A 25,097-nucleotide genomic window follows, 5' to 3' on the forward strand; every position below is an offset into this window, starting at 1 on the left:
TTAAAGGCTAGAGATCAAAAGATAAGACAAAATCAGCGACGGCCTACTCTTAGAAGTGACATGAAAGGGATTTTAACAGCCAACATCTGAGTTCAGAGAAATGTGTTAGTTGATGACTGGCCCTAAATTCTTTGGTTCTTCCTCAGGCATATCTGCCCATTAAAGCCACTGCTGTTGAAATAAATTAATAGATTTATAGGTTCCAAGGCCAGAAGGACCATTGCGATAATCTAGTCTAAACTCCTGTATAACACAGGCCATAGAACTTCTCCAAAATAATTTCAAGAGCAGATCTTTTACAAATGCATCCAGTCTTGATATAAAAATGGCCAGTGATGGAGAATCCACCATGATGAAATTATCTTCACTGTTAAAAATTGACACCTTTCCCATCTGAAAATTTGTCTACCTTCAACTTCCAGACATTGGATTGTCTTATATCTTTTTCTGCAAGATAGAGGATCCCATTATCAAATATTTGTTTTCCATGTATGTAATTACAGACTGTAATCAAGTCACTCGTTAACCTTCTCTTTGGGAAACTAACTAGATTGAGCTCCTTGTGTCTATCACTATAAGGCAGATTTTCTAATCCTTTAATCATTCTTGTGGCTCTTCTCTGGACCCTCTCTGACCTATTATCATCCTTCTTGAATTGTGGACCCCAGAACTGGACACAGTATTCCAGCAGTGGTCACACCAGTACCAAATACAGAGGTAAAATAATCTTTGGACTCCTACTCAAGATTTCCCCTGTTTATGCAGCCAAGGGTTGCATTAGCCCTTTTGGCCATGGAGTCACACTGCAAACTCATGCTCAGTTGATTATCCACCACAACCCCAAATCTTTTCCAGAGTCACTGCTTCTCAGGGTAGAGTCCCCCGTCTTGTAAGTGCAGCCTATATTCTTTGTTCCTAGAAGTATACATTTATATTTACCTGTATTAAAATGCATATTGTTTGCTTGCCCAGCTTACCAAGCATGTCAGTGACCTGTCTTCATTATTTACCATTTCCCCAATTTTTGTGTCATCTGCAAACTGTCTGTGTTGGTTTTTGTGTTTCCTCTGAGGTCATTGATAAAAATGTTAGCCAAGAACCAGCCCCTGCGAAACCCCCGTAGAAACATACCCATTTTGATTATTCCCCATTTACAATTACATTTTGAGACTTTCCAGTTAGCCATCTTATAATTCATGTAATCAAAATGTTGTGCAGTACCAAGTCAAACAGCTTACAGAAATCTCACAGCAACATTATTAACTTTATTAACAAACCTGTAATCTCATAAAAAATACCAAATTAGTTTGAAAGGATCTATTTTCCATAAACCCACATCATTTTTACAATAAAATGTAATAAATTAATATAAAGTGAGCACTGTACACTTTGTATTCTGTGTAGTAATACAAATCAATATATTTGAAAATGTAGAAAAACATAAATATTTAATAAATTTCAATTAGTATGCTGTTTAACAGACGATTAATTTTTTGAGTTAATTGCATGAGTTAACGGCGATTAATTAACAGCCCTAATATTATTTTTTTATAGCTGCCTTCACTTTCCCGCAAACTCAGATCAGTTTTTTAACCAGCATGGCCTTCTTTGTCGATTGGGTCTTTTTAGGCACCTAGAAAAGTGTTCTTAAACAATTCCCAATTATCTCATGCATTTTTCCAATTAAATTCCTTCTTCCATCTGATCTGGCTCATAATTGTTTTTAGCTTTGTGAAATTGGCCCTTTTAAAGCACCAAATATATATAAACTGGCCTAGACTTTATTCTATTTGCACATTATAAATGTGATCAAGTCATGATCACTTTTACCTAAGCTACCATTAATTGTTAGTTCTATGATCAGTTCCTCTTTATCTGTCAAAAGAAGTCTAATATGAATTTTCCCATGCTGGCTGCAACACTTTTTGAGATAGGAAATTATCATCTCTAATATTTAGAAATTCCAAGGATGTTTTTGTACTGGCAGCATAACACCTCCAGCATGTGTCAGTCAAATTGAAGTCCTACACAATATATATAGATGCTTAAGGAGCTGGTCTTCCTGTTTCCTAGTGTGATTTGGTGGTCTGTAGCAAACAGACTAATATCCTGTACTCCATTTTGTGCTTTATCTGTTAGGCCATTGATCCATAAGCATTCTAGATCGTCTTCTGAGTTATCAGTGATTCAAAAACAGGTAATGCCATTTTTTACATACAGTGCCACTCTTCCTCCCCTTTTGCCCCACTCCATCCTTCCTAAATAGATTATAACAATTGACTGTAACACTCCAATAATGTGAATAATCCCACCAGGTTTCAGTAATACCAACAAGATAAAATGTATGCTCATGAATGAGCAATTCCTCTTGTTTGTCACCAGGCTCCTACCATTGGTATGTACGTAATTCAAGATCATCTTCTCATCATATCCTTTTGGTTCCTTGATTAATTTTGTTGTCAACCTCTCAATTTTGTGTTAAATGAGTGCTCATATCTTCCCTCTTTTGTTGTTAGTTTAACCCCCTCCTGACTATTCTAGCCAGCCTGTCCCCACAGAGATTGGTTCCCCTTCTTCTGAGGTGGAACCCATCCAAACTATACAGCCCCCTATTCCCACAGAAGGTGGACCAATGTTCCACAAAACCAACCCCTCCCCACCACTTACCTAGCCAGCTGTTCACTTCCAGGATCATCTGCTTTCTCTTTGCTTGTGGGACAGGAAGGATCTCAGAGAAGATTGAGTAAATATTCTTCTCCTTCAGCATGATTCTGAGTTCCCTGAAGTCATCTGTTATGTAGGAGATATCCCAATATGCATTATCATCAGTGCTGATATGAACCATCACCCAGTGGATCCTTGCTCATCAACTTCAGAAGCCTATCCAATCTCAGAGACACAACTCATGTCTTGGCTCCTGGAAGTCACCACACTGTCCTGTTGTCTGCCTAGCCCTTGCAGACAGTTCTCTTGTTTCTTCTGAGTATTGAATCCCTAAAAAGGATCATCTATCTTCCTTGGACAATTGGAGAACTCTTTGTGGGCAAGCTTGATTTTTTTTTATCAGTTTTGCCAAGCTGCCATTCACATGTGTGTTCATACATCTTTGTTCCCTTGGTCTAGATGGATATTGAGAGGTAGTTTCCACACTGAGGCCCTGGTGTTGAAACTTGTAGCTGTGTGGAATGCCTCCTGGTCCTCCTCTTTCTGGCAGCCATGGTCTGCCCATCCTTATCTGTCTCCAGCCATGTATAAAGCCACAGTGAACTTTTGCTTCTGGTGGTTACAAACTTCTAGGGCTCCTCGCTCTCCATCTTCTTGGCGGCCAGCTCCTTTTCCCCTGGAAACTGGAGTAATGATATTTCCTGAACCTGCTGTCTAGAGACCACCTCTGCTGCTCTGATTCTCAATTGCATCTCTATTTGTCCCTCCAGTTCAGGAATCTTTTTCCTCCACCGCAGCCACCAATTTGCACTTCATGCACAGGAAGTCCCTTCTGGCTTCAGGCAGGAAAAGAAGTATGGCACATTCATTGCAAGTCACCAGAACTGTTCCATTATTAGCCATATTGAAATTGCATGCAGAGCTGCACCTAGAAGGAAAGCCTCTCACACTCCTGGTCTAAAGTCCCTCCAAAACCTTCCTGTTAGCTGCCTCTGCTCCACTGGGGCATTCCAAGAACCAGATTTCTTGTAGAAACAGAGTAATACAAAGAAAGCATAACTCTGAGCAGAAATCAGATCAGTGTATTCAATGTGCTTGGCTAGAAATGTCACCATTTGGGGGTTTAGTTAAATGATGAGAACCTTTGAGAAACTACCAGGGTACTTATTTCAAGGAGGTATGAAAAACAGACAAGAAGAAGAAGAAAAAATTAACACAAGGTTCATGCTCTGACTAAACCATCAAAAATGTGGATATTATTATTTATTTTATTTATTTATTTCACATGTAACTCTCCTCTAGTGCCTGAAGTTTGCAGCATTTATGATGTGGAGACTCATTCAATGGACACACCGCTACCCCTGTATTTAGGCATGCTCAGGTGAATTAAAGAAGACAATTCAGCAGATTTTCCTTTCTTTAGTCAGTTTAGTTCTGACCATAACAATTATTTTGATACATTGTCATAACATGTTTGTCTTTTCTGCAGAAATGTTTTGGTATTCAAATTTCTGACGAAAAATCAAAATTTTCTGTTGGCAAGTTAGATAAAACTTTTTGTTTTCCTAAAAAATATTTGTGGGAAAATAAAATATTTTTTCACTAACTCCATTGAAAAGTTAACTACAAGTGTGAGGACACATGTACTGTTTCTTTAAATCTGTTTTGGGAAGCCAGGCAGCATGGGAGAAGGTTCTAAACAGAAGTTCTACAGTGAAGAAGATTGAGAGAGAAAAGCTTAAGAAATAATGTTTTCCTCATTCTGACACTTCTTTGTTCAATGTAGAAGAAAGAGAGACTTTCTGTAATTCTTTATCATTGCCACACAGGTCACTTCCGATTTTCCCACTCAGACTGTGTTTGCTTTTGCCTTATTTGTTACCTTCCATGGTAAATGGTGCATGCATTGGTAACAGAATATCACCAATGTGATGAGATTTTGCAATCAGAGTAAAATGTCAAGTATCTCATGAGCTAAGAACAAGAGCTAAGCACAGGGGTCAACCATGCAGTCCCTCTGTCTCACTTTTGCCCCATGTGCAATCACACCCCCATCCACCTCCTGTTTCTCCTCCATCCCCAGAAAAACCCCTGCCGAATAGCTGATGAGGGCTCAGCTTTCTCTGCCTGGCTTGAGACTAGATCAAGTAGATTGAGCTAAAATCTGAGCTAACCCCCAACATTGAAAACCTAGCTCTGTCCCTCTCATTTGCATGGGAATTAGAAATACTCTCTGCTGATCCTATCCTGAAGAAGGAAGAACCCTGTCATAAAAATAAAGGGAAGGGTAACCCCCTTTCTGAAATACAGTGCTATAAAATCCTTCCTGGCCAGAGTCAAAACCCTTTCACCTGTAAAGGGTTAAGAAGCTAAGGTAACCTCGCTGGCACCTGATCCAAAATGACCAATAAGGGGACAAGATACTTTCAAATCTGGAGTGGGGGGGGGGGGGAGAAAGGGTTTTTGGCTGTCTGTGCAATGCTTTTGCCGGGAACAGATCAGGAATGCAAGCCTTCCAACTCCTGTGAAGTTAGTAAGTAATCTAGCTAGAAAATGCATTAGATTTTCTTTTGTTTAATGGCTTGTAAAATAAGCTGTGCTGGAGGGAATGTGTATTCCTGTTTTTGTGTCTTTTTGTAACTTAAGGTTTTGCCTAGAGGGATTCTCTATGTTTTGAATCTGATTACCCTGTAAGATATTTACCATCCTGATTTTACAGAGGTGATTCTTTTACCTTTTCTTTAATTAAAATTCTTTTAAGAACCTGATTGCTTTTTCATTGTTCTTAAGATGCAAGGGTTTGGGTCTGTGTTCACCTGTACCAATTGGTGAGGATTATTATCAAATCTTCCCCAGGAAAGGGAGTGTAGGGCTTGGGGGGAGGGATATTTTGGAGGAAGACGTCTCCAAGTGGTCTCTTTCCCTGTTCTTTGTTTAAAACGCTTGGAGGTGGCAGCATAGGATTCAAGGACAAGGCAAAGTTTGTACCTTGGGGAAGTTTTTAACCTAAGCTGGTAAGAATAAGCTTAGGGGGTCTTTCATGCAGGTCCCCACATCTGTACCCTAGAGTTCAGAGTGGGGAAGGAACCTTGACAAACCCCCAACCCTTCCAGAAGTATGTGTCTGTGAGAGCCACGGATGGATATGGGAAGGGCAAGAGCAGAATGTGTGTGTATGACAGTGAGAGAGAGAGAGCAAGTGAGTGAGTCAAGGTTGGGAGTAAAAAAAAAAAAAGAATTTGAGCAATCTGAGAATAAAAGGCAGCAAGTAGGTGGTGGGAGGGCTATTTTGGGTGATGAGAAAAATGTGAGAGTGACTGATGGAGAAAAGGGAGGGAAAAGACTGAAAGAGGAAGGAGTGGGATGGAGGGAGAGAGACAGATGGGAAAACTATGCACTATAGAAAAATAAGTTTGAGAGGGAAACAGAATAAGGAGATGGACAAAGGAAAAAGGTAAATATATCTGAGAGAAAGTACAGTGACAATATGTGTTAACTTGCATATAATAAACTAAATATGACTGTGTATTATTTAAATTCTGTGCTCTTAAGGAATGACAGGGAGCCCAGAGCCTGTGATGGGTGCCATTTTGTGTATATCTATTTTATAAATCAATATATGTCAAAGTGTAAATGAATTCAAAACATGGGATGGTACAAAGTGGATGACACGTGCTGAAGTTTTCCTAGAGTTGCAAAAAAAAAAAAACGCAGGATCATCCCAGATTAAGCCTGTGGGTTTCATCTGCATAACATGGACAGTATTTTTCTTACCTTTTATTTTCTCTTGGTTCAGTTCGTGGTGGCAGACAGCTCACCGGTGGTGAGATTTGACAAACCACAATAACCATATTAGCAAAATGAGAGTAAGTTTCCTTTTGAGCTGAAATATAAGACTGTGTGGGTGCTTCATTTGCATGGCATGCAGATTTTTAGTAAGATGTCTTAAAAAGAAAAAAACCCCTCTCCTTACAACACTTTGAAGAAGTCTGGTGTCTGCTCAAATGGCTGTCTGGACTTAATAAATGGGTCAAAAGAAGATGTGCAGTGGTGGTAAGTCAGACTAGCTACCTTAGCCAGTTAAAATTGAGTTAATTCTTCATTTTCAAAGTCTCCTTTTATTGCTGCTAATTGTGTCTATTACAGACTAAAAGTAAAAGCTACACTTTTTAATTAGGGAATATTAGAATACAGAAAAGAATGAGCAATGCTTTGTATAGTGTCCAAGCTGAACATCTGATCAGTCTAATTAGTGGGCAATAACCATCCCTCTTATTTTAACTAAATGTGTTTAGGGCTCAGATTGTAAATCTGTTATCTTCTCAAATAAATGTGTTAGTCTCTAAGATGCCACAAGTCCTCCTTTTCTTTTTGTGAATACAGACTAACACGGCTGCTACTCTGAAACTTTTCTTCTTCTGACTTCTTATCTCCACCACTGCCACCGATTCCTTGTGTGGCTTTGGGAAAGTCATGGAACTACTGTGGGTCTGTTTTTCTGTTCGTAGCACAGTGATGATGATAATACTTAATTACCTCTCAAGGTAGTTATATCATTGCTTTGTAAATGCTTAGAATGTCGGCCAGCACCTCAAAGGGATGATTAAGCCCATTACTAGCAGAATTCTTCATTTGGAAGTGAGCATCTGGACTGAAAACTAGCACATTTATTGAGTTATGTATCCAGTTTAGAAGAATATAAATCATTACCATAGCCTGCTTACTTTACTCATGTGAGTAATCCCACTGAAGCTGATCAGACTACTCATACCAGTGAGGTGAGCTGGAGTTGGCTTTGTGTAATGAAGTCAGCTCTGAAAGAATTACAATCACCTTTTCATTCCCAAAGCTGTCAAAAGTTTTCTCATGGCAAGAAAGAAACGTTAAAGGCCCTGATCCTGCAATGCACTCTGTGAGCCAGGTGTCTGCCTGGGTGTGGCTCATGGCAGGACTGAGGCCAAATTTTAATGTAGAAAGCAAGATTGTTATGAATCTAGGGATCTGCTTTAGCTATTAAGAGAAACTGCTTTTCTCTTTAGTAAGTTCCTTGAAGACATGCTATCACCCATAATAAAGACATGGTATAAATAACTGTCTGTAACTCCGTTTACAAATGCCTTGTAACAGGCAACAGAATTTCTTATTCAGGATTTTTAAAATATTTTATAATAATTTATTAGAAATAATTTCTATCAGCATTATGAAAACATTTGCACATGCTCCTTTTATGTAAAGTGTTAGTGAGTGAGGAGGTTATATGCTATAGTTTGATACTTCAGAAGCAAAATAATTTGAAATAAAACTAGTATTTATACCTCCAGAACAGTCCAGAAACCGCATTATAAGCCTGATCCAAAGTCCACTGAAATTACTGAAAGACTTCTATTGACTTCAGTGAATTTTGGATCAGACCCTTTGGAAATGCAAGTATTCACTAGACAGCAAAACAGAATAAACAATCTAAAGAAAAAGTATTAGCAAATAAGATCTTAAGGAAAAGCTTTTTTTTAACCAAGCTGCATAATTTTTTGATTGTAATAACTGCAGGTTTCATTTGTTCTTAATAAAACAAGTTCAACAGCTGTTAAAACGGGCTTTTGGGGACCTAATTTACTTACAAGATTGTGAGATTTTAATGATGAGTGCATTTTTATACATCATAAAACAAATACATTATACAGAGTAGATTATTGTATCTACAATTTATTTTTGTTTGCAATAAATCGAAAGCACCCATCCACAAGTTCTGGGTGCCCTGCCAGTTATCTAAACATACAAAACAAAAATGAAATATGCTCAGCTCATGAGTTCTATCTACCACACCATTAACACGTGCTTAAGTACTATTCCTCGTCAGACACTGGACAGTATCTCACTCCATCCACCCCTCTTCAAAAGCCAGATGAAACAAATGGGCCCTGACGCATGCCATGAAAGTCACTAAATCAGGCTATTTCAGAGCCCTGGAGCCCTTCTGAATTCTGTTCGCCTGTTAGCCACCTTCTCTGTTATAGCAAGGGTGAACTCACATCAGTACCTATACCGACCACAACTGTGGCAGTGTTTCAAAGCAAGAGAGACCGTCACTCAGCTGGACTGGCTCTCGATCATTTAGGGCTATATCATTTAAAACCAGCATTGTTAAACCTATCTGTGAGCTCACAAGTAACCAGTGCAGATACCATTACACAGGCGTTATGTGCTTTCTGAAGGACACTGTACTTACAAACCAAGCAGCCATCTTCTGCACCAGGTTGCAGCTTACAAACGGTTTTAAGATGTAGTCTCATGTGAAGTGCACTGCAGTGATCTAACCTGGAAGTGACAAAGGCATGGATAGTGGGAGCACGCTTCCATACAGTCACAGCTGTCAAGCCAGGCATAGATGGTAAAATACCTTTGGAACCGCTGCTCCCACCCGATTTTCTAACTGCAGCTGTTGGCCTAACAAAGCCCTATGTTATAAGCTCAGGTGACTAAAGGCAATTGAACTTAGAAGCAGATATTATCTCTGCCATTTTTTGCAGTTGTTTCTCCCAGCCTACCAACATCACCTCTGTCTTGGCTGAGCCTCAATCCAGACATCTTTCTCTCTTCCATGCCTCAATCTCCACTAGACACTGGGTCAGTCTCTCAACTGTTTTATGACTTTAATAATCTGCCACAGGCCTATCCAAATGGAACTTTGGGTTAGGCAATACAGTGACAAGCATCTAAATTCATCCCCAAAATGATTCCATTGAAGTCAATAGAGTCAAATCACAAACTAATTTCACCCCTTTTTTGTTCAACATGCATATTCACACACCAAAAACTGAAGGAAATTTTTTATTAGGTCTGTCAATTAATCACAGTTAACTCACACAATTAACTCAAATTAATTGTGATTAAAAAATTAATCGCGATTAATCGCACTTATAACAATAGAATACCAATTGAAATTTATTAAATATTTTTGAATGTTCTTCTACATTTTCAATATTGATTTCAATTACATCACAGAACACAAAGTGCACAGTGCTCACTTTATATTATTATTTTGATTACAAATATATGCACTGCAAAAATAATAAACAAAAGAAATAGTATTTTTCAATTCACCTCATACAAGTACTGAAAAGTACTGGGAAAACTGAGAAGTCTGCTGCTTGCCAGGGGCTAAGATTCGCGATGTGACGGAGAGACTGCCGAGACTCATCAAGCCCTCGGATCGCTACCCCTTCCTGCTTCTCCACGTGGGCACCAATGATACTGCCAAGAATGACCTTGAGCGGATCACTGCGGACTACGTGGCTCTGGGAAGAAGGATAAAGGAGTTGGAGGCGCAAGTGGTGTTCTCGTCCATCCTCCCCGTGGAAGGAAAAGGCCTGGGTAGGGACCGTCGAATCGTGGAAGTCAACGAATGGCTACGCAGGTGGTGTCGGAGAGAAGGCTTTGGATTCTTTGACCATGGGATGGTGTTCCATAAAGGAGGAGTGCTGGGCAGAGACGGGCTCCATCTTACGAAGAGAGGGAAGAGCATCTTTGCCAGCAGGCTGGCTAACCTAGTGAGGAGGGCTTTAAACTAGGTTCACCGGGGGAAGGAGACCAAAGCCCTGAGGTAAGTGGGAAAGCGGGATACCGGGAGGAAGCATAGGCAGGAATGTCTGTGAGGGGAGGGCTCCTGCCTCATACTGGGAATGAGGGGCGATCAACAGGTTATCTCAAGTGCTTATATACAAATGCACAAAGCCTTGGAAACAAGCAGGGAGAACTGGAGGTCCTGGTGATGTCAAGGAACTATGACGTGATCGGAATAACAGAGACTTGGTGGGATAACTCACATGACTGGAGTACTGTCATGGATGGTTATAAACTGTTCAGGAAGGACAGGCAGGGCAGAAAAGGTGGGGGAGTAGCACTGTATGTAAGGGAGCAGTATGACTGCTCAGAGCTCCGGTACGAAACTGTAGAAAAACCTGAGTGTCTCTGGATTAAGTTTAGAAGTGTGTGCAACAAGAGTGATGTAGTGGTGGGAGTCTGCTATAGACCACCGGACCAGGGGGATGAGGTAGATGAGGCTTTCTTCCGGCAGCTCACGGAAGCTACTAGATCGCATGCCCTGATTCTCATGGGTGACTTTAATTTTCCTGATATCTGCTGGGAGAGCACTACAGCAGTGCATAGACAATCCAGGAAGTTTTTGGAAAGCGTAGGGGACAATTTCCTGGTGCAAGTGCTAGAGGAGCCAACTAGGGGGGGGCGCTTTTCTTGACCTGCTGCTTACAAACCGGGTAGAATTAGTGGGGGAAGCAAAAGTGGACGGGAATCTGGGAGGCAGTGACCATGAGTTGGTTGAGTTCAGGATCCTGACGCAGGGAAGAAAGGTAAGCAGCAGGATACGGACCCTGGACTTCAGGAAAGCAGACTTCAACTCCCTCAGGGAACGGATGGCCAGGATCCCCTGGGGGACTAACTTGAAAGGGAAAGGAGTCCAGGAGAGCTGGCTGTATTTCAAGGAATCCCTGTTGAGGTTACAGGGACAAACCATCCCCATGAGTCGAAAGAATAGTAAATATGGCAGGTGACCAGCTTAGCTTAATGGTGAAATCCTAGTGGATCTTAAACATAAAAAAGAAGCTTACAAGAAGTGGAAGGTTGGACATATGACCAGGGAAGAGTATAAAAATATTGCTCGGGCATGTAGGAATCATATCAGGAGGGCCAAATCGCACCTGGAGCTGCAGCTAGCAAGAGATGTCAAGAGTAACAAGAAGGGTTTCTTCAGGTATGTTGGCAACAAGAAGAAAGCCAAGGAAAGTGTGGGCCCCTTACTGAATGAGAGAGGCAACCTAGTGACGGAGGATGTGGAAAAAGCTAATGTACTCAATGCTTTTTTTGCCTCTGTTTTCACTCACAAGGTCAGCTCCCAGACTGCTGCGCTGGGCATCACAAAATGCGGAAGAGATGGCCAGCCCTCTGTGGAGATAGAGGTGGTTAGGGACTATTTAGAAAAGCTGGACGTGCACAAGTCCATGGGGCCGGACGAGTTGCATCCGAGAGTGCTGAAGGAATTGGCGGCTGTGATTGCAGAGCCATTGGCCATTATCTTTGAAAACTCGTGGCGAACCGGGGAAGTCCCGGATGACTGGAAAAAGGCTAATGTAGTGCCAATCTTTAAAAAAGGGAAGGGGGATCCTGGGAACTACAGGCCAGTCAGCCTCACCTCAGTCCCTGGAAAAATCATGGAGCAGGTCCTCAAAGAATCAATCCTGAAGCACTTGCATGAGAGGAAAGTGATCAGGAACAGCCAGCATGGATTCACCAAGGGAAGGTCATGCCTGACTAATCTAATCGCCTTTTATGATGAGATTACTGGTTCTGTGGATGAAGGGAAAGCAGTGGATGTATTGTTTCTTGACTTTAGCAAAGCTTTTGGCACGGTCTCCCACAGTATTCTTGTCAGCAAGTTAAGGAAGTATGGGCTGGATGAATGCACTATAAGGTGGGTAGAAAGCTGGCTAGATTGTCGGGCTCAACGGGTAGTGATCAATGGCTCCATGTCTAGTTGGCAGCCGGTATCAAGTGGAGTGCCCCAAGGGTCGGTCCTGGGGCCGGTTTTGTTCAATATCTTCATAAATGATCTGGAGGATGATGTGGATTGCACTCTCAGCAAATTTGCGGATGATACTAAACTGGGAGGAGTGGTAGATACGCTGGAGGGGAGGGATAGGATACAGAAGGACCTAGACAAATTGGAGGATTGGGCCAAAAGAAATCTGATGAGGTTCAATAAGGATAAGTGCAGGGTCCTGCACTTAGGATGGAAGAATCCAATGCACCGCTACAGACTAGGGACCGAATGGCTAGGCAGCAGTTCTGCGGAAAAGGACCTAGGGGTGACAGTGGACGAGAAGCTGGATATGAGTCAGCAGCGTGCCCTTGTTGCCAAGAAGGCCAATGGCATTTTGGGATGTATAAGTAGGGGCATAGCGAGCAGATCGAGGGATGTGATCGTTCCCCTCTATTCGACATTGGTGAGGCCTCATCTGGAGTACTGTGTCCAGTTTTGGGCCCCACACTACAAGAAGGATGTGGATAAATTGGAGAGAGTCCAGCGAAGGGCCACAAAAATGATTAGGGGTCTAGAACACATGACTTATGAGGAGAGGCTGAGGGAGCTGGGATTGTTTAGCCTGCAGAAGAGAAGAATGAGGGGGGATTTAATAGCTGCTTTCAACTACCTGAAAGGGGGTTCCAAAGAGGATGGCTCTAGACTGTTCTCAATGGTAGCAGATGACAGAACGAGGAGTAATGGTCTCAAGTTGCAGTGGGGGAGGTTTAGATTGGATATTAGGAAAAACTTTTTCACTAAGAGGGTGGTGAAACACTGGAATGCGTTACCTAGGGAGGTGGTAGAATCTCCTTCCTTAGAGGTTTTTAAGGTCAGGCTTGACATAGCCCTGGCTGGGATGATTTAACTGGGAATTGGTCCTGCTTCGAGCAGGGGGTTGGACTAGACGACCTTCTGGGGTCCCTTCCAACCCTGATATTCTATGATTCTATGAAGTGCAATCTCTTTATCGTGAAAGTGTAACTTACAAATGCAAATTTTTTTTTTTGGTTACATAACTGCACTCAGAAACAAAACAGGGTAAATTTTAGAGCTTACAAGTCCACTCAGTCCTACTTATTATTCTGCCAATTGCTAAGACAAACAAGTTTGTTTACATTTAGGGGACATACTGCTGCTTGCTTCTTATTTACAGTGTCACCTAAAAGTGAGAACAAGCGTTTGCATGGCACTTTTGTAGCCAGTGTTGCAAGGTATTTACATGCCAAATATGTTAAACATTCATGTGTCCTCTGGAATGGTGGTTGAAGCATTAAGGAACATATGAAACTTTATTGCATCTGGCACATAAATATCTTGCGACATCGGCTACAACAATGCCATGTAAATGCTTGTTCTCGTTTTCAGGTGACATTGTAAACAAAAAGCGGGCAGCATTATCTCCTGCAAACGTAAACAAATTTGCTTGTCTGAGCAATTGGCTGAACAAAAAGTAGGACTGAGAGGACTTGTAGGCTCTAAAGTTTTACATTGTTTTGGTTTTGAATGTAGTTATTTTTTGTACGTAATTCTACATTTGTAAGTTCAACTTTCATGATAGATTGCACTGCTGTACTTGTGTTAGGTGAACTGAAAAATACTATTTTTTATTTTTAGTGTATTTATAATAAAAAATAAAGTCAGTACTGTATACTTTGTATTCTGTGTTGTAATTGAAATTAATATATTTGAAAATGTAGTAAACATCCAAAAATATTTAAAATAAATGGTATTCTATTGTTTAACAGCATATTAATCGCCATTAATTTTTTTAAGTGCTTGACAGCCCTATTTTTTATCAGTAATAATGAAAATGTGTGTGTGCATATATAGGGGAAAAACTCTATTTCACTTGAAGGCTAATAAGAGAGTATTTGTCCTTGTGTCAGTAATGTTAGCAAAGGATTGGATTCTATCACATAATTCCATTCAGGGCCTTTCATGCTGATATATGGAGAAAGGGACCTTAGAAACAGATCTAAGATAGTAACTGTAAATTATTATTGACTTTTGACATAATAGTTTGACCAGTTATTTAATGTTTGAAACCATGCAATGTGTTTGATTCTGTGGGTATGTCCTGTAGAGAGCAGCCTGGCATCTATAAAATTATTCCAGTCAAAGAAAATCAGGTAGGGAACCAACTTTATTGCTATATGTTCAACTTCCAAAAAGAACTGTCACACCCAATATCTAGCATTTCTCCAAGATCTAGCCTCCGATTGATTTAAACAAAATTTGTAAGGCCCACTGAAACAGCGTCATCTGGTGACATCCAATAATATTACAAACTATGACAACTTTACACTCAGGACATTGAGTAAATCATTCATATTTGAGTGATTTATTTTTTGTTTAATTTCGTGTTACTGCAAACATTTGAATGAACATAAATGAATAATAAAATGCATGGAAATAAACACGGATATTATCCAGAATTCATACAACATAAAATCAAATCCTTCCAAGGCTAATTAGAACAAATGTTAACATTGTGCCTGAGCTATGACTATATAACTACCAAAAGTGTGCGCAAGAATAGGCGACAAAGATTTTCCTGTTTTGTCTGTGCAAGTGCACATTTTGCTTGAGTACAATTCAGGTACATCATTTGGAAAATTTAGAACCCAATATATAGTAAGATCTTGTGTACTTCAGAACATAATTACTGCTCAGTTAAGTAACTAAGGTGGGCCCTGATCCTACAAACACTTCGATGTGTTTAACTTTATAGCCACTGCCAGTAACTCCATTGACTTCAGTTGGCCTCTCTGATGCATAAAGTTAAGCGCTTATTTCCTTAATTTTTTGCAGGATAGAGGCCATAATTCATGACATGTTCCAAGCACAATGAAATCATTTAATTAGATACAAGCCTATTCTCCATAGTTCCAATGCTAATAGGACCATTTAATCAAAACTATCAAAATTTTAATAGTGTCTAATGCCTGAACGAGTAACATCCAGTTCTGTCATCTACAATACACCTACGGTTGAATCTCTGCCCTTACATGCACAACAGATTATTGTTGTTGCATGTTAGGAGGAAGTGGTGATCATTTGAATTTAACCCGTACTTATAATAATGCTGCTATTTCTTGTTTCTCGAGTTCCTAATATTCAAGTGCATTTTTACTGAAGTTGAGAGTGAACCCATCAGAACAGAATACGTACTTCCTCTTTGCCTGGCGAAGTTTTCTGTATTGGTGAGTAATAAAATAAAACAAGGCTGTGCAAATATTTGAAAGGGAGTCTGACCAAATCTGTTTAATCCATGCATCTGCAAAGTGTAAGAAGTGGAGCTATGATGATTTTTAGTAATATTTGGAGGTTACTTTCTGATTTAATTGAAGTATCTGAAATCTTCTTATCTTTCAGAAATCTATCTTCCTTACCCATGCTTATCATTTATTCACCCCATAAGACTCTTCTGTCTATATTGTTATAATTCCAGGTTATTCACTTGTTTACCTTTGCATCACATTAGTACTTTTGACAACTCATGTATTCGTTGATAGTGAAATGAAATAAACTGAGGTACATGCACTGGAAAAATGGCATGTTGCTGGGTTTGTATTACATATAGCGTATAGACTGTGTGTGTGTGTATATATATATATATATATAGAAGCACTATTAAAGAACTTATGTTTTTTGTGGATCAATATGAAAATGTACCCCTGATAATTACTTAATACAGTATAGAAAAATAGAGCCAGAAGCAGGCATGCTAACCAATTACTATTATTAGTAACAAATTTTTGGTCTGAATTAGCTCCTATTGTAGTCAGCATGAAGTGTGGCAAGCCTTCGGACTCAGGATTAAATACTGCAGTCCTTATTCACCCCATTTAAAATGGGGCTTAAATTCTGTATCCTCACCAAACTGACAGAATTTACTTTTTATAATTTGAGAGTTTTTCAAGTAAATCTGTTAATTCATTTGAGTTATGAACTTTTTTATATCACCACTTCTGATTTTTTGCTGCGGAGGGAGGGCTGAATCTAATCTTTAGGGCCTTGGAGTTTGAGAATTGAGAACAGACTCACTTGCAGATTATTCCAAAATCTAAGGCATGGGTTATTTTTTTAAATTGATGTGTATGGTCTGTAAATACTTTGAGCCATAACTATTTCTATTTACACTGCATGCAATTTTTCAATTTATTTGTTGTTAAATGCATTTTACAACAACTATTGTGGCAAATAATTGATTTCACAATGATTCATTGTGACAGAGTGTGTGGTTTTAATATATAATTGCAAGGTAAATCACCTCGGGAGAAACTGACAGAGATAGCATTGTCTTACATCTAGTTAATTCAAGGCTTCATTGGCTGAACTATAAGCAAGGACTCAGGTACAGCCTGTCTCCTGCATCTTGGTAAAACCATAGGAAGGAGCAGCTGTCCTGCATGCGAGTGCTGATAGCTTACAACAAACAAGAAAATCAGCTGGGACAATGGAGATTGGACAGTGGACAAATGACAATAGCTGGATGGAGACAGGAAGTGCCTACTCAAGACTTAAAGGAGCAGATAGAGACTGTCCGAGGGTCTTGAGAGTGGAGCTGGCCAGGAAGCAGAGTTGGGGAAACAGTGGAGCCTGTTAAACAATCACATCCGCTTGGTTTGAAACTTTATACTTCCAAGAAAGAGCTTTAAATAGTATTCAAGCTTCCTCCACCAGGTGCTCAAATCTCTTCAGGCTTCCAGGCTACTGCAGCTTCACAACTAAAACTTTGAGAAGCAGGCAAAGGAAGTTGGAGCACTGGTTAAAGCTTTCTCTAATGGGCGTGCCAAGTCTGAAACAGAGAAGACCATCTCCTCAGTCCCACACACAGACTAGGCTCTCTCTCCAGCCCCTTCACAAATGCGTCTGCAGTCCCCACAGCTCCATATGCAAAATTTTTTAAACCCAAACAATTCCTATAGAAAAAAGTTTGTTAAATTAGAGTTAAGGTTGAGTGTGTGTGTTTCCTCACAACAATGCAAATACTGAAAAGCAAAGAAATCGTAAGTTAAGGCAGAATTCACACAACTAATACCAGTCTCCAAGTGTTAGTCCACTACCGCCCTTCCTCACCAACACAAACACACTCAATTTCAGTTCAAAGGCACCATCACCTTCAACTACAGTTGACCAGAGAACAATTCTGTTTCGCGGCAGCTTGCTGAGATGTTGAAATTAGTTTTTGTTCTGCATTGGCATGAAAGCAAAATCTTTCAGACATCAAGGGAGAGTGCATGGGTCGGGCACTGGCCTGTGGTGGGGGAGACGCCAGCTTCAAGTCTCTGCTCCCCCTGATTCACAGCAGAGTTTTCTCCTCCCAGATCACTCTGAATCTGGCAGAACAGGAACTTGAACCTGCGTCTCCTACACCACAGGCCAAGGCCCTAACCACCAGACTCCAGAATACTGTATCAGACTCACTTTCCCCTGCCTCAAAAAACTTCCCACCTTTTCAAAGAAGACTTCATCAAAACTGGAACATCTCAGTGAAACCAATGTTTTGATGAATTTTGTTAGTCTTGGTTTTCTCTGTTGCTGCATATTTCTTGTTTTGCTCTCTTGACACTTCCTGTTTTGCTCTCCTGATCCAATCCACTTCCCTCCTGCACAGGGACTCTGAGGACACCAGAACTGTCCTCACCATTTCTTTTCTCATCAGAGGAAGCCCATCACGAAAATGAATGGGGTAAGCAGTGTATTGGTGAAGTGTATTAATATACCAATGAAACAATTGATTTGGAAGTGGGAGTTCTATGACGTGCTGGACAAATTGTCATGACCTTGGGACTGATTGGCTAATAAGAGTTATTTGTGATGATGTGATGTTTCATAGACTGTGTTGTCACTGGATATCCTGCTGAAGTTTTTGTACGGAGTTCTGTGGACTATTCCAGAAGATTATCACCACCTCTTATAGTTCAGTTATAATTTTATTAAGCTCATTAGCCACCATATTTCCAGGAACTCAATGAACAATACTCCAAGGAGCACAGCACTAATTTGAATGCTCGAAAGAATGCTGACATTTCGTTGGCTCTTAGTAATATTGCTAAAGTGCAAGAAAAACAACAAATACACTATGCTAGAAGAAAGACTTGTAAATATGGGAAAACATCATTCAAGGTTAGGGACCGTGTTATGTAAATGGTGGAGTCTTTTTAACTTGAAGTCTTTAAACCATGATTTGAGGACTTCAGTAACTCAGCCAGTAGTTAGGAGTCTATTACAGGAGTGGGTGGATGTATCTAAAAGCAGACTTGAATCCTTTATGTCTCATACCATCAATTCTCCATTGTTTACGCAATAGAGAGAACTTGCAGAAATGAGCACTAATGTTTACGCTAACTGGCTGTATTGTTTTTGCAGGTAGAACCCAACTACACAGAATATCCAGACTATACATTTGATTATGATAAAATTACATCACCATGTGACAAGGGGGAAGTCAGAAACTTCACAAAAGTATTTTTGCCAATTGCATACTCAATTATATGTGTCTTGGGCTTAGTGGGTAACATCTTTGTAGTGATGACCTTTGCTTTATATAAAAAAACCAAGTCTATGACCGATATATACCTCTTCAACATGGCCATAGCAGATATATTGTTTGTTCTCACTCTTCCATTCTGGGCAGTAAATTATGCTGCTGAAAAATGGATCTTTGGTGACTTCATATGCAAAATTACCAGAGGTATTTATGCAATCAACTTCAATTGTGGTATGCTGCTCTTGGCCTTTATCAGTATGGACCGATACATTGCTATTGTACAGGCAACAAAGTCATTTAAACTTCGGGCTAGAACGCTAGCATACAGTAGACTGATCAGTTTGGTTGTATGGGTATCGTCAATTTTAATTTCCAGTTCCACTTTCATATTCAGTCAAAGCTACAGCCACTCCGTCAATGAAACAGAAAAGATTTGTGAACACAGATCCAATTCAGAGACCAAAGGCACTGTGTTGAAATTATTGCTGCTGGGTATGCAACTTGCATTTGGATTTTTTATCCCTCTGCTGTTTATGGTATTTTGCTATGCATTCATTGTCAAAACCTTGGTGAAAGCTCAGAATTCCAAAAGAAACAAAGCAATATGTCTGATTATATTAATTGTCATTGTTTTCCTGGTTTGTCAAGTACCATATAACATGGTTCTTCTTGTGACTGCCATAAATATGGGTAAATTAAATAAAAAGTGTGATAGTGAAAAGCAAATAGCCTTTGCAAAGTACATTACAGAAACCCTGGCCTTCTTCCATTGTTGTTTGAACCCAGTGCTCTACGCATTTATTGGGGTGAAATTTAGAAGTTACTTTGTGAATATGATGAAGGATCTGTGGTGCCTGAGATACAAGAAATACAAGACCAAGAGTTCAAGGATAAGTTCTGATACCTATCACTCAAGACAGACAAGTGAAATTATGAGTGACAATGTGTCATCCTTTACTATGTAATATGACTTCAACATTATTACGAAGGAGCTTTGATTATATTCATCCAACAATCCAAACCAATCTCATTATTCATGTCACAGCCAGTGATTTTGACTTTCTGACACCCTAAATAGTAGTTTCTATGATCTGCAGCTCCCTCCATCAAAACAATTAACATAAACAGAAGAATGACACGACTATGGAAAACTCATATTAATCACTGTGTAGCTAATGTTTATGCTGTTTTCAAATACAGGCACTTAAAATTCTCCAGGGAGCTAAATTTATCAAGCAACTTCCTTGATTCTAATGAAAAATTGCAAATTTGTTTTGAACATTGCCTTTGTATTTTGGTTTTAAAACAGGGCTCAACTCAGCTATCTCATATCATAACAACAATTTTAATAGAATAACAACAGTTTTAAAAGAATCAGAGAGGCAAATTCACCACCAACCCAACTCCATTTATACTTATGTTATTATTAATTATTTATATTGCAGTAATGTCTCAAGGTCCTGACTAAGACTGGGACCCCTTTGTGCTAGCATTGTACGTACACATAGTAAGAGGCAGTCCCCGTACCAACGACCTTGCATTCTGAATAGCCAAGCCAGAGAATGAGAAGGGACATGATCAAGCTCACATAGTAGGGCTGTGGAAGAATGGTCTCCTGAGTCCCCGTGCAGTGCAGTGCCCTAACTACTGACTGCTGCCTCCCTATATAGTTGTGCCTTCTTATGTCAGCACTGAATTGTCCAGACCAATACTAGCATGACTACTGAAGGGAATAGTTTGTTTTTCTAAAACTACACACTGAAAGGTTTGGGAACATCTCCTCAGTTTTTATCATCTGTGGAACAGAAAATAAGGTTTATTTGAGAAGAGATATTTTCCTGATTTGGCAGTGGAACTTCAGGTTTTCGACTCCTCCGAAACTGACCATTTTGTAAATTTCTCCTTGCGAATGGCCAAAACACCACTCTGAATATTTTTCTGTTTGCTTTATTAAATGAAATTTTAAATTCACATGAGTGATTTCCGTTTTTCAATGAAGATGGCCTAACAGGGCAGTATTTGGCTCACTTGATACTCTGGTATTTTATTTTATTTTATTGGACAAATGACATAGAGAAAAATCTTGAAGTTGTTTCTCAGTCCTTATTAGTCATTAAAATTCCTGTTGGGCTCAATTGTGCTACCTGCTAAACTGATGCAAATCTGGACTAACTCCACAAACTTCAGAAATTACTCTGATATGATTGAGAGCAGAATTTGATTCATTGACTGCAACGTAAAGTCTGCCAGAGTTAATACTGAGTAAGGACTTCAGTATTTGACCCGTTATGAATAAACCTTCAATACTTAAACAATAAACTGTAAAATTATTAGTCAGTGCGGGAGACATACAGTACAACCTAATCATGATCCAGCACAAAACGGGGATAATCTGTTATGCAATTTAGATATTTCTCACATTTTATATTTACACAAGTTTTCAGCAATAAAGATTCAGGATGAAACTTAACGGATTTTTTAAGTTATGCACAACACTCAGGAAAATATGTTAATAACACAGCTACTTAAAATGGTTGTTACAGTCTCTTTAATACTTCTGAGTAGTTAATTAAAAGTTCTGTTTGTTATGGGAGCTCATAAAATTGTAACAGCGGTCAGAAGAGAATTAGAGAAGAAGTCCCACCCCTTCATAAATGGGATTGGTAGGAGAATATTCTAGACAGGAGCTTGGAATCTTGGAGGAAATGATTTTGGTTCTGAAGTGTAGCAAGCAAGCAATTTCAGTCTGAAATGGAGGGTGGGGGGCAAAGTGTAGAAAGGAGCAAAAGCAGCTGCTTTGCTTCAATCTCTACAAGCACAGCTCCTTTGCAGAACAGCTGAAATGTGGGGAAGTGGCTAGCTAGATCCCGAAAGGTGTCTGGGGAATAGTTCCTGCATGTGGACTGTTCCCTTCTCAGATCAATATAAGTTCTGGCTTTGGCAGAGTAACTACCCTTGCATGATTCTAACTGGCTGCAGAAGGGGGAAGCAGACTGGAGCCAGCAAAGTGCCTGCCAGTGGCAGCATGACAGGGCCAAGAGCTGTGCTGCTGGTGCTGATGGAGTACTGAGGGAGAGCACAGATGGGACATGCTACACGGGGACTGTTCACGTTGGAGCAATTTATCGACGTTTGTAAAGTAGTTTGAGATTTTCAGATATAAATGTTGTCTATTTTTTTCTGACTTCAAATTTGGAAATTAGACATGGCTTTTTTTGTTGATTAACTGTAAATTATACAAACATATATCGATGTTTGTAAACTAATTTGAGATATTCAGATATAAATGTTAGATCTATTTTTTTCATAAGAACAGCCATACTGGGTCAGACCAAAGGTCCATCTAGCCCAGTATCCTGTCTTCCGACAGTGGCCAGTGCCAGGTGCCCCAGAGAGAATGAACAGAACAGGTAATCAAGTGATTCATCCCCTGTTGCTCATTTCCAGCTTCTGGCAAACAGAGGGTAGGGACACCATTCCTGCCCATTCTGGCTAATAGCCATTGATGGACCTGTCCTCCATGAACTTACCTAGTTCTTTTTTTTTTAACCCTGTTATGGTCTTGGCCTTCACATCATCCTCTGGCAAGGAGTTCCACAGGTTGACCGTGCACTGTGTGAAAAAATACTTCCTTTTATTTGTTTTAAACCTGCTGCCTATTAATTTCATTTGGTGACCCCTAGTTCTTGTGTTATGAGAAGTAGTAAACAACACTTCCTTATCTACTTTCTCTATACCAGTCATGATTTTACAGACACCAGTCTGATTTTTCTGACACTCTCTTCAAATTTGGAAATTAGATATGGCTTTTATTGTTAATTAACTGTAAATTATACAAACATGATACAAAAATATGTATATATTAATACATATATTTACTCATATATAGCAAAGCATTCTTACTAGTAGACATTCCAGCAAATAAAACTTTGATAACTGATTGGCAGAAAAATAATACAGTTCTGTCTTCATTATCCTAACGTTAAATAGCTGAAACAGGGTCACTTGATTACATTGAAAATTCCTTATTCATCTTAAAAACTCTATTATAGAGCCTATTCAATGTTTTCTCCTTCCCTTATGATTAGATACAAGACTTTGAAATGTGTTTTGCTGTTTTATAGTAGAAAATAGTATTTAAAATGTGTATAATATTACTTCTATGATTTTTGCAAATGAACCTGCAACTGTAACAGATTTCCTAGGTAACATTTGAAAAACCTGTATAAATAAGATATGCTTATTATAGTTTATATTCTGTGTATATTAAAAAAGATAAACTCCTTATCAATGTTCCCTCTAATTTTTTATATCCACCTGTGGAATGAATTTTGTTAAGTGCACCAATATGGAGGTGATATGTGGTGGGGGTGGAGCCGAGGGGCTTGGGGTGCACGAGGCGGCTCAGGGCCAGAGGGTTGGGGTGTGGGGAAGGAATGAGGGCTCTGGCTGGGGATGCAAGCTCTGGGGTGGGGCCAGGGATGAGGGGTTTGGGGTGCAGGCTGCCCCGGGGCTGCGGCGGGGGGAAAGGACTCCCCGAACCCTCTCTCGCTGCAGCAGCTCCGGGGCCGGGGGAGAGGCATCTCGTCCTGACCGCAGCAGCTCCGGGGCTGAGGAAGAAGTGCCTCTCCCGCCTGTGCGGCCCTTGATAGCCTGCTGTACACCTGAGCAGCTTAGAGGGAACTTTGCCCTTTACTGAATTGTGTGTGCTTTTCTTCACACAAATCCCATGATGGTTTGCATATTATTAAATTGTGGCACGTGAGTGATGATTTTGAAATGGTAGAGGACCTGAGGAAACACTCACAATCCTGGCACCACGTTTTATCTCTGTGACCCATGTGCAGAGGAGAATCTCCACATTTGGATCTGCTCCAGTCAGTATGGAGGTGAGGTGGGGTGGGAATGAGGGGTGGACAACTTTGACACTGTCCCCTGACCACAGAGGAGAAACTTTGCTGCCAGCGAATCTGAGTGAATGGCAAGGATCCTGGAACAGGTGTGTAGAGACAGAACCTCCATGCAGATGAAGCTGAGCTCCACAGGATCACCAAAATCTGCACAGATCTCAAGGGATCCTGCAGGGTTTGTGTGCTTATCCTGTGTGAGTGTGTTTAAACTCAACAGAAAAATTTGGAAGAAACTTTTTTGGGGTTTCCTGCCTGTGGGAATGATCTGGAGCCTAGTGATTAGCATATTAGAAGCTGAAGGCATCACTAAACAGAGTACACAAAATCTATAGAACTCAATATTCCTTGCCAGACAGCTAAATAAATGGATCATAGGTTGTTTCAAAGACGTCTTTACACAGTGGTCATGGGGAAGTAACAAAAATACATACTTAGGTGCTTGATAAGCAGCATACAAACTGCAAGCCACCCAGAAGTCCCAGTGCCATTATCATGGATGTATCTTCATCATTATAAAAACATAAGAATGCCAATACTGAGTCAGTGCAGAGGTCCCTCTAGCCCCCTATCCTGTCTTTCAGAGGGAATGAACAGAACTGGGAAATTGTGGAGCGATCCATCGGTCCTCCGGTCCCTGCTTCTGGCAGTCAGAGGTTTTGGGACACCTGGAGCATAGGGTTGTGTCCCTGACCATCTTGGCTAACAGCCATTGATGGTCCTATCCTCCATGAACTTACCTAATTCTTTTTTTGAACCCAGTTATACTTTTGGCCTTCAGAACATGGCAATGACTTCCAAAGGTAGACATAAATGGACACAAATCTGACCTCAGGAATCATAACATTCAAAAACGGGTAGGAGAACACTTCAACCTCTCTGGCCACTCAGTAAAAGATTTAAGGGTGGCAATTTTGCAACAGAAAAGCTTCAAAAACAGACTCCAACAAGAAACTGCTGAGCTTGAATTAATATGCAAACTAGATACCATTAACTTGGGTTTGAATAGAGACTCGGAGTGGCTGGGTCATTACACATATTGAATCTATTTCCCTGTGTTAAGTAGCCTCACACCTTCTTGTCAACTGTCTAAATGGGCCATCTTGATTAGCGCTACAAAAGTTTTTTTCTCCTGCTGACAATAGCTCATCTTAGCTAATTAGCCTCTCACAGTTTGTATGGTAACTTCCAACTTATCTGTATGTGTGTGTATATGTATATATAATTGTATGTTCCATTCTATGCATCCGATGAAGTGAGCTGTAGCTCACGAAAGCTTATGCTCTAATGAATTTGTTAGTCTCTAAGGTGCCACAAGTACTCCTTTTCTTTTTGCGGATACAGACTAACACAGCTGCTACTCTGAAAGGTAGTCTGTGTGTTGTGTGAAAAAATGTTGCCTTATGTTTATTTTAAACCTGCTGCCTAATAATTTC

The 25,097-nt window shown here is 40.1% G+C and overlaps 1 protein-coding gene across 1 annotated transcript; it reads left to right on the top strand.

Moving 5' to 3' along the window:
- Positions 1-15,402: 15,402 nt before the first annotated feature.
- On the top strand, positions 15,403-20,310 carry CCR6 (C-C motif chemokine receptor 6). Its single transcript, XM_073335241.1, has 3 exons — positions 15,403-15,461; positions 17,879-17,953; positions 18,634-20,310. The coding sequence occupies exons 2-3, from the start codon at positions 17,945-17,947 to the stop codon at positions 19,717-19,719; spliced, it is 1,095 nt and encodes a 364-aa protein (XP_073191342.1). The 5' UTR covers positions 15,403-15,461; positions 17,879-17,944; the 3' UTR covers positions 19,720-20,310.
- Positions 20,311-25,097: the final 4,787 nt, after the last annotated feature.

This window comes from Lepidochelys kempii, chromosome 3, assembly GCF_965140265.1.
Source record: "Lepidochelys kempii isolate rLepKem1 chromosome 3, rLepKem1.hap2, whole genome shotgun sequence".
NCBI lineage: Eukaryota > Metazoa > Chordata > Testudines > Cheloniidae > Lepidochelys > Lepidochelys kempii.